Below are 12,070 nucleotides of genomic sequence, written 5' to 3'. Positions count from 1 at the left end.
GTTACATAAGCCCTGTTTTCTTTTCCACCCACAAGAGAAATGCCATTTAGCAGTCTTCGCTCAGCTCAAGTCTCTCCATATAACCTGTCAATCCAGCTGCTACATTGGCACCCATAGTCAGCTTCTCCATAGAAATGGAATGAATAGGCTATCTCTGTCTACATGAGGAAGGTTTATTAGGAGAACGTGTTCATGTGGTGACAGAGGCTGAGAACCAGGGGAGCAAGTTCTGGGCTTCATTGAATTGCACTTGGCCTCAGAATCAGGAAAGCTGGGGCTAAGGATGTGGCTCAGTGGGTAATGCTCTTGTCTAGGAGGCAGGAAACCCTGGGGTTGAGCTGCAGTGCACAAGCCGGCTGTGGAAGCACACATTGGCAATCCCAGCACCCGGGAAATAGAGGCAGCAGGATCAACTGCTACATAGTGAATTCAAGGTCAGCTTAGGATACATAAGACTCTGTCTCAAGGAGTAAAAATGAAGTATCCGTGAAGTTGATGGTGTAGCATTAGAGAGAAGCTGAGGTCCTGAGATCCTGACTTCCAAGGAGAGGCTGGAGTTCTGACGTATGGAGAGGGTGACAGGGCTGATCCGGGGTTTTCTAGTTCAGGCATTCTATCAACATCGATGCATCCTCAGCCCCACAGAGTACTGTGCACAAGTGAATGTCCCTGAAACACACGAACTCTCTTTTGCCCAACAGCCTGAGACTTGGGGAACCTTCCCCTGACCCCGAACTCCAAGTCAAGTGTAAATTCTCTTTGGAACCCATGGTTCTGTGAAGCATGACTTCTGTTTAGACACCGGCTTTCCTGCCTGGTGCCCTACCCCCTTCTCTTGATATGGTTTCTGTGTTCACACGTGCTGTGTACACAGTGAGCGGCACACAATGGTGCTCAGCATTTGTCAAAACAGTTAAGGGCCTAACTTTGCTACCCAATCTCCCTCCAGCCACGTAGCGAGGGTGTGTTGCTCGGAGATCGGACTTTGGCACCTCCTCCAGGCTGGCAGAAGGCTATATGCTCTTCGGATCTTCTATCTCGGGCCTCCTGCCCAACTGCATAGCCTGCAAGAACCCACGCCCAGGGAGTGTCACACCAGTCAAGGGGCCTGGACGCCTCCGGAGAACAGCCCTGTCCGCTCCCGGGCAGGAATCGAAGGGACATCGGAGCCTCTACACACCGTTCGAGGTGAGTGAGACTCACACATGGGCCTCCACCCCTGAGGAGGAGACGCGGGCGGAGGGGAGCAAACCCGCAGAAGATTCACGCAATTCCGGAGTCTGAACAGCCAGACAGCAGAGACGCCCCACGATTGGTCTGTTTGGGTGTGAGCGTCGCTTAGCAGCAGCGAATGGGAGCTCAAGGTGTACGCATGCGCACCACACCCTACCTCCTGCAGCCTGGCCGCGGGTAACCTGCACCCCGACGGCCGCCGGGGTGGGCTGCGGTGGCCGAGGCGGAGGTCGGCCGCGGGGGCGAGGCGAGGCTAGCGGGCCAAGCGGGCGTGGAGAGGTAGGGTCGGGGTCCAGGCCACCAGGCTGCAGCCCGGGCCGGTGGGACTCCGCCGAGGCCCGGCCCCCTGCACGGTGCGTACCTGCGGAGATGCGCTGCCCGCGGTGTCCGCTGCCCGGGGCGGGGCCGGGGCGTGTCTTGGGAGGGCGGGGCGGTGGTTCCCTTTTCGTAGACTGAGCTCAAGTCCTGGCACTTGCTTCTTTTTAAAGCAAACTTTCCTTAGCCTGCTGGTCTTGCGGGACTTGGTTTCTTCAAGGCCTGGTCACCCCTGCACCAACTTTCCTGGACTTGGATAACCTGCGACAAAGAATCTGCAGTGCAGGGCAGGGGGTCAAGCTTACAAAAAGCCAAATCCAGGGAAGGAACAGCGTTGCGTCTGATGAAAGGAGTTGGTACAGTTTGCGTTTTTGTGAGACAGGGCCCCATGTAACTCGAGTTTGGCCTTGAGCTTGGGATCCTCTTGCCTCCCCGCCCCCCCCCCCCGAAGTTCCGGGATCACAGGTGTGTGGCTCCCATGCCCAGCTCAGTTGGTGTAGCTGGTGACAAGATCAGAGAAACTAAAGCAACCCTCAGCGCAGAGCCGGTAGTAGGGCAAAGTATCTGTAAAAGTCTACACAGAGAGTTTATTCAGGTAAAGAATCTGTCAGGGAAATGAGAACGGGGACAGCTTGAATGGCCTGACACTGATATACAGGGTTCAGTCCCACCTCAGCTTTCTCAGGAGGACAGTTGTAGACAGACCCCCTAGAGATTCCACTTAGGTGCTTTATGGACAACAGAGAGGGCATCTTGAGGTCTCATGAAGAATTTCGGATCAAGCCCGGGGCGATGGTGCACGTCTTTAATCCCAGCAGTCAGGTGACAGAGACAGAGGCAGGGCATGGCCAGACAAGATAGCTGACTTTAGAACATAATACACTAGCTAAGGAGAGGTGCATTTTATTTTAGAGACAGGGTCTCACTATGTAGCTATGGCTGGTGTGAAACTTACTGTGTAGCCCAGGCTGGTCTGGAGATCTGCCTGCTTCTGTGTATTGGAATTAAAGGTGTGTGATATAACTCCAGCAGTTAGCCTACCCACCTCGGTTCTTTTTTAGACAGGGTGTCCTGTAGTCTAAACTAGCCTTTATATGCCACTTAGCTGGAGCAGACTTTGAACTCCTGACCTTCCTGCCTCCACCACCCCCACCATCACCCCCTAACCCCCGCCCAAGTGCTGGTATTATGAGCATAAGCTACCACACACTCTTGCTTTTTAAGGGGCACTTGTAACAGATGTAGCCTTGGTCCCCTTTCTCTATCAGCAAGTCTCTGATGAGAGAGTGCTTGTTTGTTTGTTTTTAAACAGAGTCTCACTGTAGTCCAAGCTGTCAGGTTCTGGGATTACAGGTTTGACAACGGCCTCTGGTTAGCTGTTGGCAAACTGCGGTGGAGAAGGGCGTCTTTAGACAGATGGTAGCTGTGTACTCCAAGGTTTGGTTTGGAGGTCCACATGCCAAAGAAAGAATATGGAAGTCGGGGAGACTGCAGCCTACATCTGCCTCCTGATCCTTAGAGTTTCCTTCACTTGTGGGTTCAAGGAAGCTCTGGCATTTAGGACCTTTATCCACACGAAGGTCCTAGTCCCTCTGCATCCTTGGGAGACTGGGCTCAATCCATTGCATACAGTGGCTTTGTGTTGGTGGAAGTCTGTGCACATTCCCCTGTGTGCCTCAGATAATATCTGCATTAATTTTAACATCTTCACAGTGTGCTGGGTGTACGGTTGCTGCACATTACAGCTGCTACATTGTTTAGGAAATCATGACAAGTCTGTACGTAGTCAGTACGGACGCAGTTTTTTAAAAACAAAATTTTTCCATCTGAGGTTGGTTGCATCTGCAGGTGCAGTGCCCACAAATATAGAAGGTGGGTTGAGCTACTTCTCAACCTCTTGACTAAGATCAGGTGCAGAGGGACAGCCGTGATATTCTTCCTATCCAGTTCAGCTTCCTTCTGTTTTCAGCTCTTAGAGATGCCATAGTTGACCTCTGTCTCCCTCTGTATCCCCTCCACCAGCAACTTGGAGCCCAGAGGATCCCAAGTTGGGAATCGGGTCTCAAACCTTGTATCAGAGAGTGAATCCATCACAGGCTTACTGTCCCCTTAGCATGCTCTCCTCAGTACTGTGCCTATGATGGGTGCTTGTACCTGACTGTACTAAATTAAGCTCTTTTTGCTAGTTTAAATTTGTGTTTTGTCCCTTGCCTGTGTCCTTGTGTTGGGGGAATTTGATAGGAAGCTAAAGAGTAAATGAGAGAAAAATGAGAATAAGGAGTAGCTTCGGTGTAAGAACAAAATGTGTGGGTTCAGCAGGGACAGTCTGTGATGTATGACAGGGTAGGACAGTCTGTGATATATACACAGTAGGACAGTCTGTGATGTATATACAGTAGGACAGTCTGTGATGTATACACAGTAGGACAGTCTGTGATGTATACACAGTAGGACAGTCTGTGATGTATACACAGTAGGACAGTCAGTGATGTATACACAGTAGGACAGTCAGTGATGTATACACAGTAGGACTGTGATGTATGACAGGGCAGGACAGACTGATGTATGTGTGACTGAGCATGACAGTCTGTGGTGTATGTGTGACAGAGCATGGGTATCTATGATGTATGACAGCAGGACAGTTGCAAACCTGGTAAAGGGAATTTCGAAAGCGTGGGAAGTACTATAGAAATAAGCTAGGCAGTGGTGGGGTACACGATTAGTCCCAGCACTTGTGAGTCAGAGGTAGGCAGATCTCTACAAGTTCAAGGCCAGCCTGGTTTACAGAGTGAGTTCCAGGGCAGACAGGACTCCACATAAAAACCCTATTTCAAAACGAACAAACAACAAAACAAAACAAAAACCAACCAACCAAACAAACAAACAAAAAAACCCAAAGCAATGAACAAAAGAAACAGTTGTGTCACATAAGACATGAGCATGGATGTTTGGTCACCTTCCACGCTTCTGCTGACACAGAACTCTGGCACAGAAACCTTCTTGCTCGCTCTCTCTAATCATTGTGTAGACTCTTTAAAGTATGGTTCAGAGGTATGGCAGAGACACAGCAGACGGACATTTTGTTTCAGTGAACAGAAATAAGATCACTGCCAGTCCCTCTTTTGTCTGCTTGGCAGGTGTTTTTTGTTTCTGTTTTGTTTCCTTTTGTTTCGAGACAGTGTTTCTCCGTGTAGCCCTTGGTGTCCTGAACCCTGCTCTGGTCCATCCATCACCACTACTCAGCTAAAATAATTTCATTTTAGTTGTGCGTGCTCCAGGTGGCCAGGCGGAGGGACAGCAAGCACCTTTATTCCATGTGATGTGTCGGGGCTTTGTTCCAGACCAGCCTTGAACTTGTAGCCCCGCCTCTGCCTCGGCACTAGGATGGCAGGCATCATCTAGCTCAGGTTTGTCCCACTCCTGTTTTAAATGGAATGCTAGCTGTCTCTGAGGTAGCTTTATGTCATGAACCCTGGATGTTATAATAGTATCTTCCAATTTAAAAATGCCCTCCAGGCGAGAAGCGGCTGGGGATAAAGGTCTCTCTGGTCTTTCACGGCCATCAGGACTACAGTTGTGAGCCGTCAAGTTGGTGATTACATGTAAATATGACTCTGTGGAGGGAAGCCCACCATGGAGACCTGATGTTAATTTTTTTTTTTTTTTTTTTTTTTTAATTTTCAGTTTTTGAAGTACAGTCACAAGGGGTTGCAAAGATAATACAGAGAGAGATACGGTGGGCCCTTCAAGGCCTGCTTTTCTAAATTAATTAATTAATTAATTAATTGGTGCTAAGGATTGAATCCAAGGCCTTGTGCATCTGATTCTGATCTACATTCCCAGCTCTTTATTTTTGTGACAAGGTCTTGCTGCATAGCTTAGGCTGGTCTTGAGAACATTATGTAGAGGAAGTCATACAGTATGCAGCCCCATTTTCGTTTTCCTGATGATGATGATGGTGGTGGTGGTGGTGGTGGTGGTGGTGGCAGGTCTGAAACTCAAATCTAAGGCCTATGTTATTCAGCGTTTCCACTAAACTCACACCCGGTATGTGACCTTTAGATACCAGCTTTTCTCAGTCAGCAGAATGCTCTGATTATAATACACACACACACACACACACACACACACACTTTTTTCTTTTTGAGACAGGGTTTCTTTGAGTAGCCCTGCTTGTCCTGGAACTTACTTTGTAGACCAGGCTGGCCTCTAATTTATAGAGATCCACACGCCTTTGCCTCCCAAGTGCACCACCACCATGCGGACCTCTGCATTCTTTTTATTTTAGACTTATTTTTACCCATGTGTGCATGTGTGTGTCTCTGTGTAAGTGCACATGTAAGCACACCCATGTGTGCATGTGTGTGTCTCTGTGTAAGTGCACATGTAAGTACACCCATGTGTGCATGTGTGTGTCTCTGTGTAAGTGCACATGTAAGCACACCCATGTGTGCATGTGTGTGTCTCTGTGTAAGTGCACATGTAAGCACACCCATGTGTGCATGTGTGTGTCTTTGTGTAAGTATGTGCACACGAGGGCAGAACCTGGAAAAACCAGAAGAGGCTTAGACTACACGGGACTGGAGTTACAGATGGTTGTGAGCCACCACGTGGGTGCTGGGAATTAAACCTCGGTCTTCCCCAAGAGGGAGCTGGTGTGCTTAACTGCTGAGCCATCTCTCCAGCCTCCAGACTGGTTTTTAATGTGAAGCTTTTCTGGTTTTCAAGGCTGCTCCACTCCTGATTCTCACTAGAGTGAGCAGGCTTTGTTGTAGTGATGAGAGCTGTGCTCTCCCTATTGGCTGCTTTGAGGTGCCAGTTCTTCCAACACTGGGTCTGAGATGTGTGTCATGGAAGGGCCCCGTGATCCACCATTTGCCTTCCTGCTTCCTTTTAGAACCTCTTTGTGTTTGTTCTGTAGCTGACTTACAGGGTTTTATTGGCACTTAGTAGGGCCTGGAAAAGCCTACTCTGCACTTTGGAACAAAGCGGCCACATCTCCCCTGCTCTCCCCTTTTCTATTCTGATTTTTGGAGGTAGGGTCTCTCTCTGTAGCCCCAGCTGGCTTTGAACTCAGGAACCTCCTCTCTCAGCCTCCGAAGACCAGGGGCAACAGGGCTGTAGGCACGCCCTCTTATTAGAGTATAGTTTGCGGTATGACAGCTCGTGGCCCCAAGCTTACAGACATCAATTCTCACAAAGATTAGCCTCCCTTTCTTATAAACTCCCTTTCCATCCTTTGGAACTGTAGTTGTTTGCTTGCTGTGCTGGATGCTGGCCCTGGGGGCTTTGTGCGTACTACGTGGATGTTCTACCACTGAGCTAAACATCCCACCCCAACATGCATGATCTAAAGGAAGACGGTGTTAAAAACACTCTGTCTCCATTTTTAAAATTCTTGCTCAGCTGGGTGTAAGTGCCTCAGTGTCTCAGGCAGCTGCGTCTCAGTCCCTCAGACACAGTTGACTATAATGGCACCTCTATTCAGTCATTAGAGATAGCTCGAAGGATTTAAAGGTTTCAGTCTTGGCAGCCATTGTGCAAGGGTCAGAGCTGGAAGTGGCTAGAACTTTTAATTACCGTATTGAGGAAAAGCAGGTTTGGTCAGTAAAAGCCTTGTGGGTGAAGTCAAGGTCTTCTGGGTCCTTCCGATAGTGGCCAAACTGGTTCTTAGGGTTCCTGTCACTTGGAAACCCAATTCCTCCTTGCAGTCTTAGTGGGCATCTGACATATGGTGGGTATTGTACGTGGTGGTACCTTCTGCTGTAGCCTTGATTCATTGACTTTTTATTTTTCTTTCCTTGTGCCGTGTGAGGCCATACACGCAAGTCCTCGTTAGGAATTAGTGTTTTGAACCCCAGGGTTGTTCTGTTCTCAAACTGATCTTGTGTTCTTCCTCTGTCTCAGTTTAAAAATATTTCAAAAATGTTTTTAAAAACCAGTTCAGTTGACCTCGGTGCTCAGTGCGCTTCTCCCCTGGAGTCAGCCTCAGCACTGGCCATGCAAGGCTGTGAAGCCTACAGTGCCCTCTGGTGGCTGGCCTGGCCCTGCAGGAACTGCAGGGAATTTGAAGCGTGGCTTTTGGTCTTAACAGCTGACTCTAGTGGAAGTGCTAGACCAGGGGCATGAGGAGAAGAGGCTGTCTGACAGAGGGCAGGAGTCAATCCAGTCTGGCAGCCTGGAAGGTTTGGGGGTGAAGGGGTTGAGATCTCCATTGCCGTGAGTGTATAGGGTGTGTGCATAGGTGTGTGTGTGTAGATAGGTGTGTGTAGGTGTGTGAATGTAGGTGTTTGTGCATAGGTGTGTGTAGGGTGTGTAGATGTTTTTGTGTAGTGTGTGTAGGTGTATAAGTATATGGGCATAGGTGTGTGTGTGTGTAGGTGTGTGTAGGTGTGTGTGTGTGTGCGTAGGTGTGTGTGTAGTAGGTATGTGTAGGTGTGTGAATATAGGTGTTTGTGTATAGGTGTGTGTGTGTAGAGTGTGTAGATGTTTTGTGTAGTGTGTGTAGGTGTGTAAGTATATGGGCATAGCTCTGTGTGTGTGTGTGTGTGTGTGTGTAGAGTGTGTAGATGTTTTTGTGTAGTGTGTGTAGGTGAGTAAGTATATGGGCATAGCTGTGTGTAGGTGTGTGTGTGTGTGTGTGTGTGTGTGTGTGTGTGTGTGTGTGTGTAGGTGTGTGTTTACCTGCCCCTGAGAAGGGCACGGGTGATTAGAAACCAGGAGTGTTGTTGGAGTAAGGATGTCTTCCTGAGCCCAAGCCACCAGTGTGTCCATGAATTCCACTAAACAGAGGGCCGTGAGCACAAAGAGGGGTGTGTAGCATGGAAAGACCAGCCAGAGCTGTCTTGGCCACTGATCCCTTGCTGGGCCGACTCATACACAGATGCGTAGGCCCTGTCCCATCCAGATGTGCAGTGGAGTCAGTGGGTAGCCCAACCCCTGCCGGCTTTGTGGGCGTGCTAAGATGGGTTTCCTTCCGTCCTGACAGGTACACGGCCCAGATCTATTTCCTTTTGTTTCTTAATGTGTTCACACGGCGAGACCGAATGTTTAATATCATACCATGATGTGATTTGCTAACTGACTCCCTTCAGCCATCTGTAAGGGCTCAGTCATCCTCTTGAAGACTGAGTGGCTCTGTATCAGACAACAGAAATTCCGGAGGATGTGCTCTCTCAGCTCTGCAGCTGCCTTCTGCCTCTCCCTGCCACCGCCACTACCAGACTCCGGCACACCCCTCCATTTTTTAGTGTGGCAGCTGAACTGCTTAGCACCTTCTTCTGGTACTGTGTCGGGCGCTTCCCGTCCCTTTAGGGCCTTCAACACCATAACCTGCTGCTGCTGCTGCTGCTGCTGCTGCTGCTGCTGCTCCTGAGACCTGCTGGCCCCACCTTTCTCCATCCCTTCGCCCCTCACCCCAGTGTGCTTAGTTCTGGGACGGGAAGTCTTCAGTAAAGAGGAGAAGAAAGGTTACAAATGAGGGAGGGAAAGCATTGGGAGTGACATAGGAGAAACAGTTTGCATTTCCTGGCCTCACTGACGAAGGATCCTTTCTTTCCGCAGGTGTCCTCATGACTTCTCTCTCGGACCATGTCCATGATCCTTTTTGCCAGCATAGTACGGGTGAGGGACGGACTGCCCCTCTCGGCCTCCACTGACTTTTATCACGCCCAGGAGTTTCTGGAATGTAGGAGGCAGCTCAAGGCCTTAGCCCAGAGGCTGGCTCAGCATCCAGGCCGAGGCTCGGCAGAGAGTTGCGACTTCCGTATCTAGTAAGTAACCACTTCTCCAGGGCCCGAATGTCGTCAAGGTGGCACTGCTAAAGGCAGCTCGGGTAAAGGAAGGTCTGGTCTCAGCAGTCGAAGGCTGTGTACACCAGGGAAGGCGTGGCATCCATCTTCAGAGTCCCGATGCAGCACTGGTCGTTCCTCTGCTGTCAGAGAGCACCCACACGTGTGCCGTGTGTCCCTGCCCCTATGGGTACCCCTCAGTCACTTAATTTTCCAAGTAGGTACACTAGAAGGAGAAGAGAGGAAGCTACATTAAAATGCCAGCGAGGGAAAAGGAGAGAGTGGAAGAGCCCAGACACAGGATTTCCCTCAGCCGTGCGTGTGCGTAGACTGTAGCCGAGGATGGCTTTGAACTTCCGATCCTCCTGTGAGGAACAGAGGAATGAAAACGGGTGAGGGTGGGTCTCTCATTTCAGAGACTTAAAGTGAGCGGTAGATTTTTGTGTTAGTACCACAGGGGAAGCCCCACTGCAGGGTGGGTGTGGGCGATGCTGCTGCTGGAGACTGCAGATGCTTCATGCCCTAACGGCTTTCCTGTGCTTCCAGCGGCCTATGGCACACGTGGCAGGGTCAGGCAGGTCAGGCAGGTCAGGCAGGGTCACGAGTTTTACAGAGAGGAATTGAGGTCAAGCCACTTAGCCCAGGCTCCAGCGAGCTAGTGGAGGAGCCAGGACTTGAGGGCAGCCAGCTGGTCCCCGGGTGTGCTGGTCCTTTCTTAATGTTGAGATTTGAGGCAAGAAGCCCTCGGGGACGAGGCGGGCTTATATAGCAGGGAGGCTTGTTGCAGACTTTACACCTGAGATTTTACTTATGTCTTTGTTTACCAAGTCCCTCTTGTTATAATTCTTATAAGTGGCAAGAGAAGTAGGGGTCATTTTAGAGCCATTTGGTCTCAGAATCATAAAAGAAAAGGAAGGTGTCAGCCATGCTGGGTGGAAGGCTGAAGGGTGCTGTCGGGCGGGCGGGCAGGCAGGGTGGTGGCTGGAGACATGAGCTGTTGTCACCCACAGAGTCGTCTCCTCTGAGTTACTGCCGCCTCCTCCTCTTCTTCCTCCTCTACGTCCTCTGAGCACCTTCTACATGGAGCTCAGAGAAGCAGGTCTGGGCAGAAAGTCCTTTTCTTAAAAAACCTCTATGCTATCACAATCAAATTATACATACATACATATATACATACATACATACACACACAGGATGGTAGAATGTTTTACTCTGCTGCTTTTCTTTTTCTTGTTTTGCTTATTTTTATGGTGCTCGTGGTGGAACCCAGTGGCTTGTACATACTAGAAAGTGTGTAGTGTACATGCATACACACATGTACACATAAATATGTGGTGCACATACATGCACATATAAATATGTGGTGCACATGCACACGTTTACACATAACTGCGGTCATTCAAATGCCATGGCATTCGAGGGGAGGTCTGATTTTGGGAACTGGTACTGTCCCCTCACCTTGTGAGGTCCGGCATCTCTTGTTTCTACGGCTCTGCCTGTTGTGGGCTAGCTTGCCTACGACCTTCTAAGCAATTCCGTCTCTGTCTCCCATCTTGCTCCAGGACACTCGGACGGCCTGTGCATGCTACCACGCCCAGCTCTTTAATGTGGATTCTGGAGATTTAACCCAGGTCATCAGCCCTGGCCACAAGCACCACGACTTACTCAGCCATCTTGGCAGCCTAGTATTTTCTTGAAAAGCAACTAATATGGATTTGTTTTTGTTTTTACTCTTATGTGTACGAGTGCTTTGCCCGCATGTATATGGATGTCTGTAATCCTAAGAGGCTGAGGCAGGAGGGCATCCGCTAAAGGCCAGCCTGGGCTACATAATTTGACACCAGTCTGACCTACATAGAGAGATCTTGTCTTTAAAGCAAAGAAACTAAAAAGACAATAACAAGGGAGATGAGGTGGGGCTGTTCGGCCTGTGTACTAGCAGCTCAGGCATCTCCTTCTCTTTCAGTTTCTTGTCATCGGGGGACGTGGCCTGCATGGCCATCTGCTCACGTCAGTGCCCAGCGGCCATGGCCTTCTGCTTCCTGGAGGCTCTGTGGTGGGACTTCATAGCTTCCTACGATACCACCTGCATTGGCCTGGCCTCCCGGCCCTACGCTTTCCTTGAGTTTGGTTTGTATCTGTCTTCCATGTTCTTTCTTCTCTCGTATGGTGTCTTGCATGTAGAATTTGAGGTTTAGGTTTGGCTTAGCCATCCAGGAAAACCGTGGGAGGTTCGAGCACACACCACTGATTTCATAGCAATCCGAGTGGCCCTGAAGCTCACCACAGTGGCTTTCTGTGTCTTCAGAGCCTGCGAGGAGGTGGAGGAAGGGTGGAGCCTATGTAGGCTTCACCACAGGCCCCTGAAGCGAGGGTCAGCAAACCACAGCCTGTGTAGACCAGAGTGGTGCTGTATGAATCAGGACCGGGGTGCTTTGCCCAAGACAGGAATTCCCAGGAGCTAAACTGTTTGCTGTCTTTCTGAGGCGGGGCCTCTGAGGGAGTGTGAGTGAACCTGGAAGTTAGAGGATGCTTCCAGCTTCGGTGGTGATGGAACATTTCTGCAGGGGTTGTTCACTTGTCTGTCTGGTTGGGTTTTGTTTTTCCTCCATCTTGTCAAAGCATCAGGCTGTGACAGCTTGGAAACGAGAAAAATGGGGTTCGCTCAAGCAGATTGACAAGGACAGCTTTGGAAGAAGACGCTTTTGTTCCAGGCTCAGCCAGAAGGTTCT

The 12,070-nt window shown here is 49.9% G+C and overlaps 1 protein-coding gene across 1 annotated transcript in view; it reads left to right on the top strand.

Annotated features, from left to right (window-relative positions):
• The first annotated feature begins 1,378 nt into the window (after positions 1 to 1,378).
• Positions 1,379 to 12,070, top strand: part of Sec22c (SEC22 homolog C, vesicle trafficking protein) — a 24,123-nt gene continuing 13,431 nt past the window's right edge. Inside the window, exons 1-3 of the mRNA XM_032911205.1 lie at positions 1,379 to 1,480; positions 9,112 to 9,320; positions 11,305 to 11,468. Of these exons, the coding sequence (XP_032767096.1) occupies positions 9,139 to 9,320; positions 11,305 to 11,468 (346 nt within the window). The 5' untranslated portion in view covers positions 1,379 to 1,480; positions 9,112 to 9,138. The remainder of the gene's footprint in view (positions 1,481 to 9,111; positions 9,321 to 11,304; positions 11,469 to 12,070) is intronic.

This window comes from Rattus rattus, chromosome 8 (genome assembly GCF_011064425.1).
Source record: "Rattus rattus isolate New Zealand chromosome 8, Rrattus_CSIRO_v1, whole genome shotgun sequence".
NCBI lineage: Eukaryota > Metazoa > Chordata > Mammalia > Rodentia > Muridae > Rattus > Rattus rattus.
Note: the sequence above shows the minus strand (reverse complement) of the source record. Positions and strands in the feature narration are given on the sequence as shown.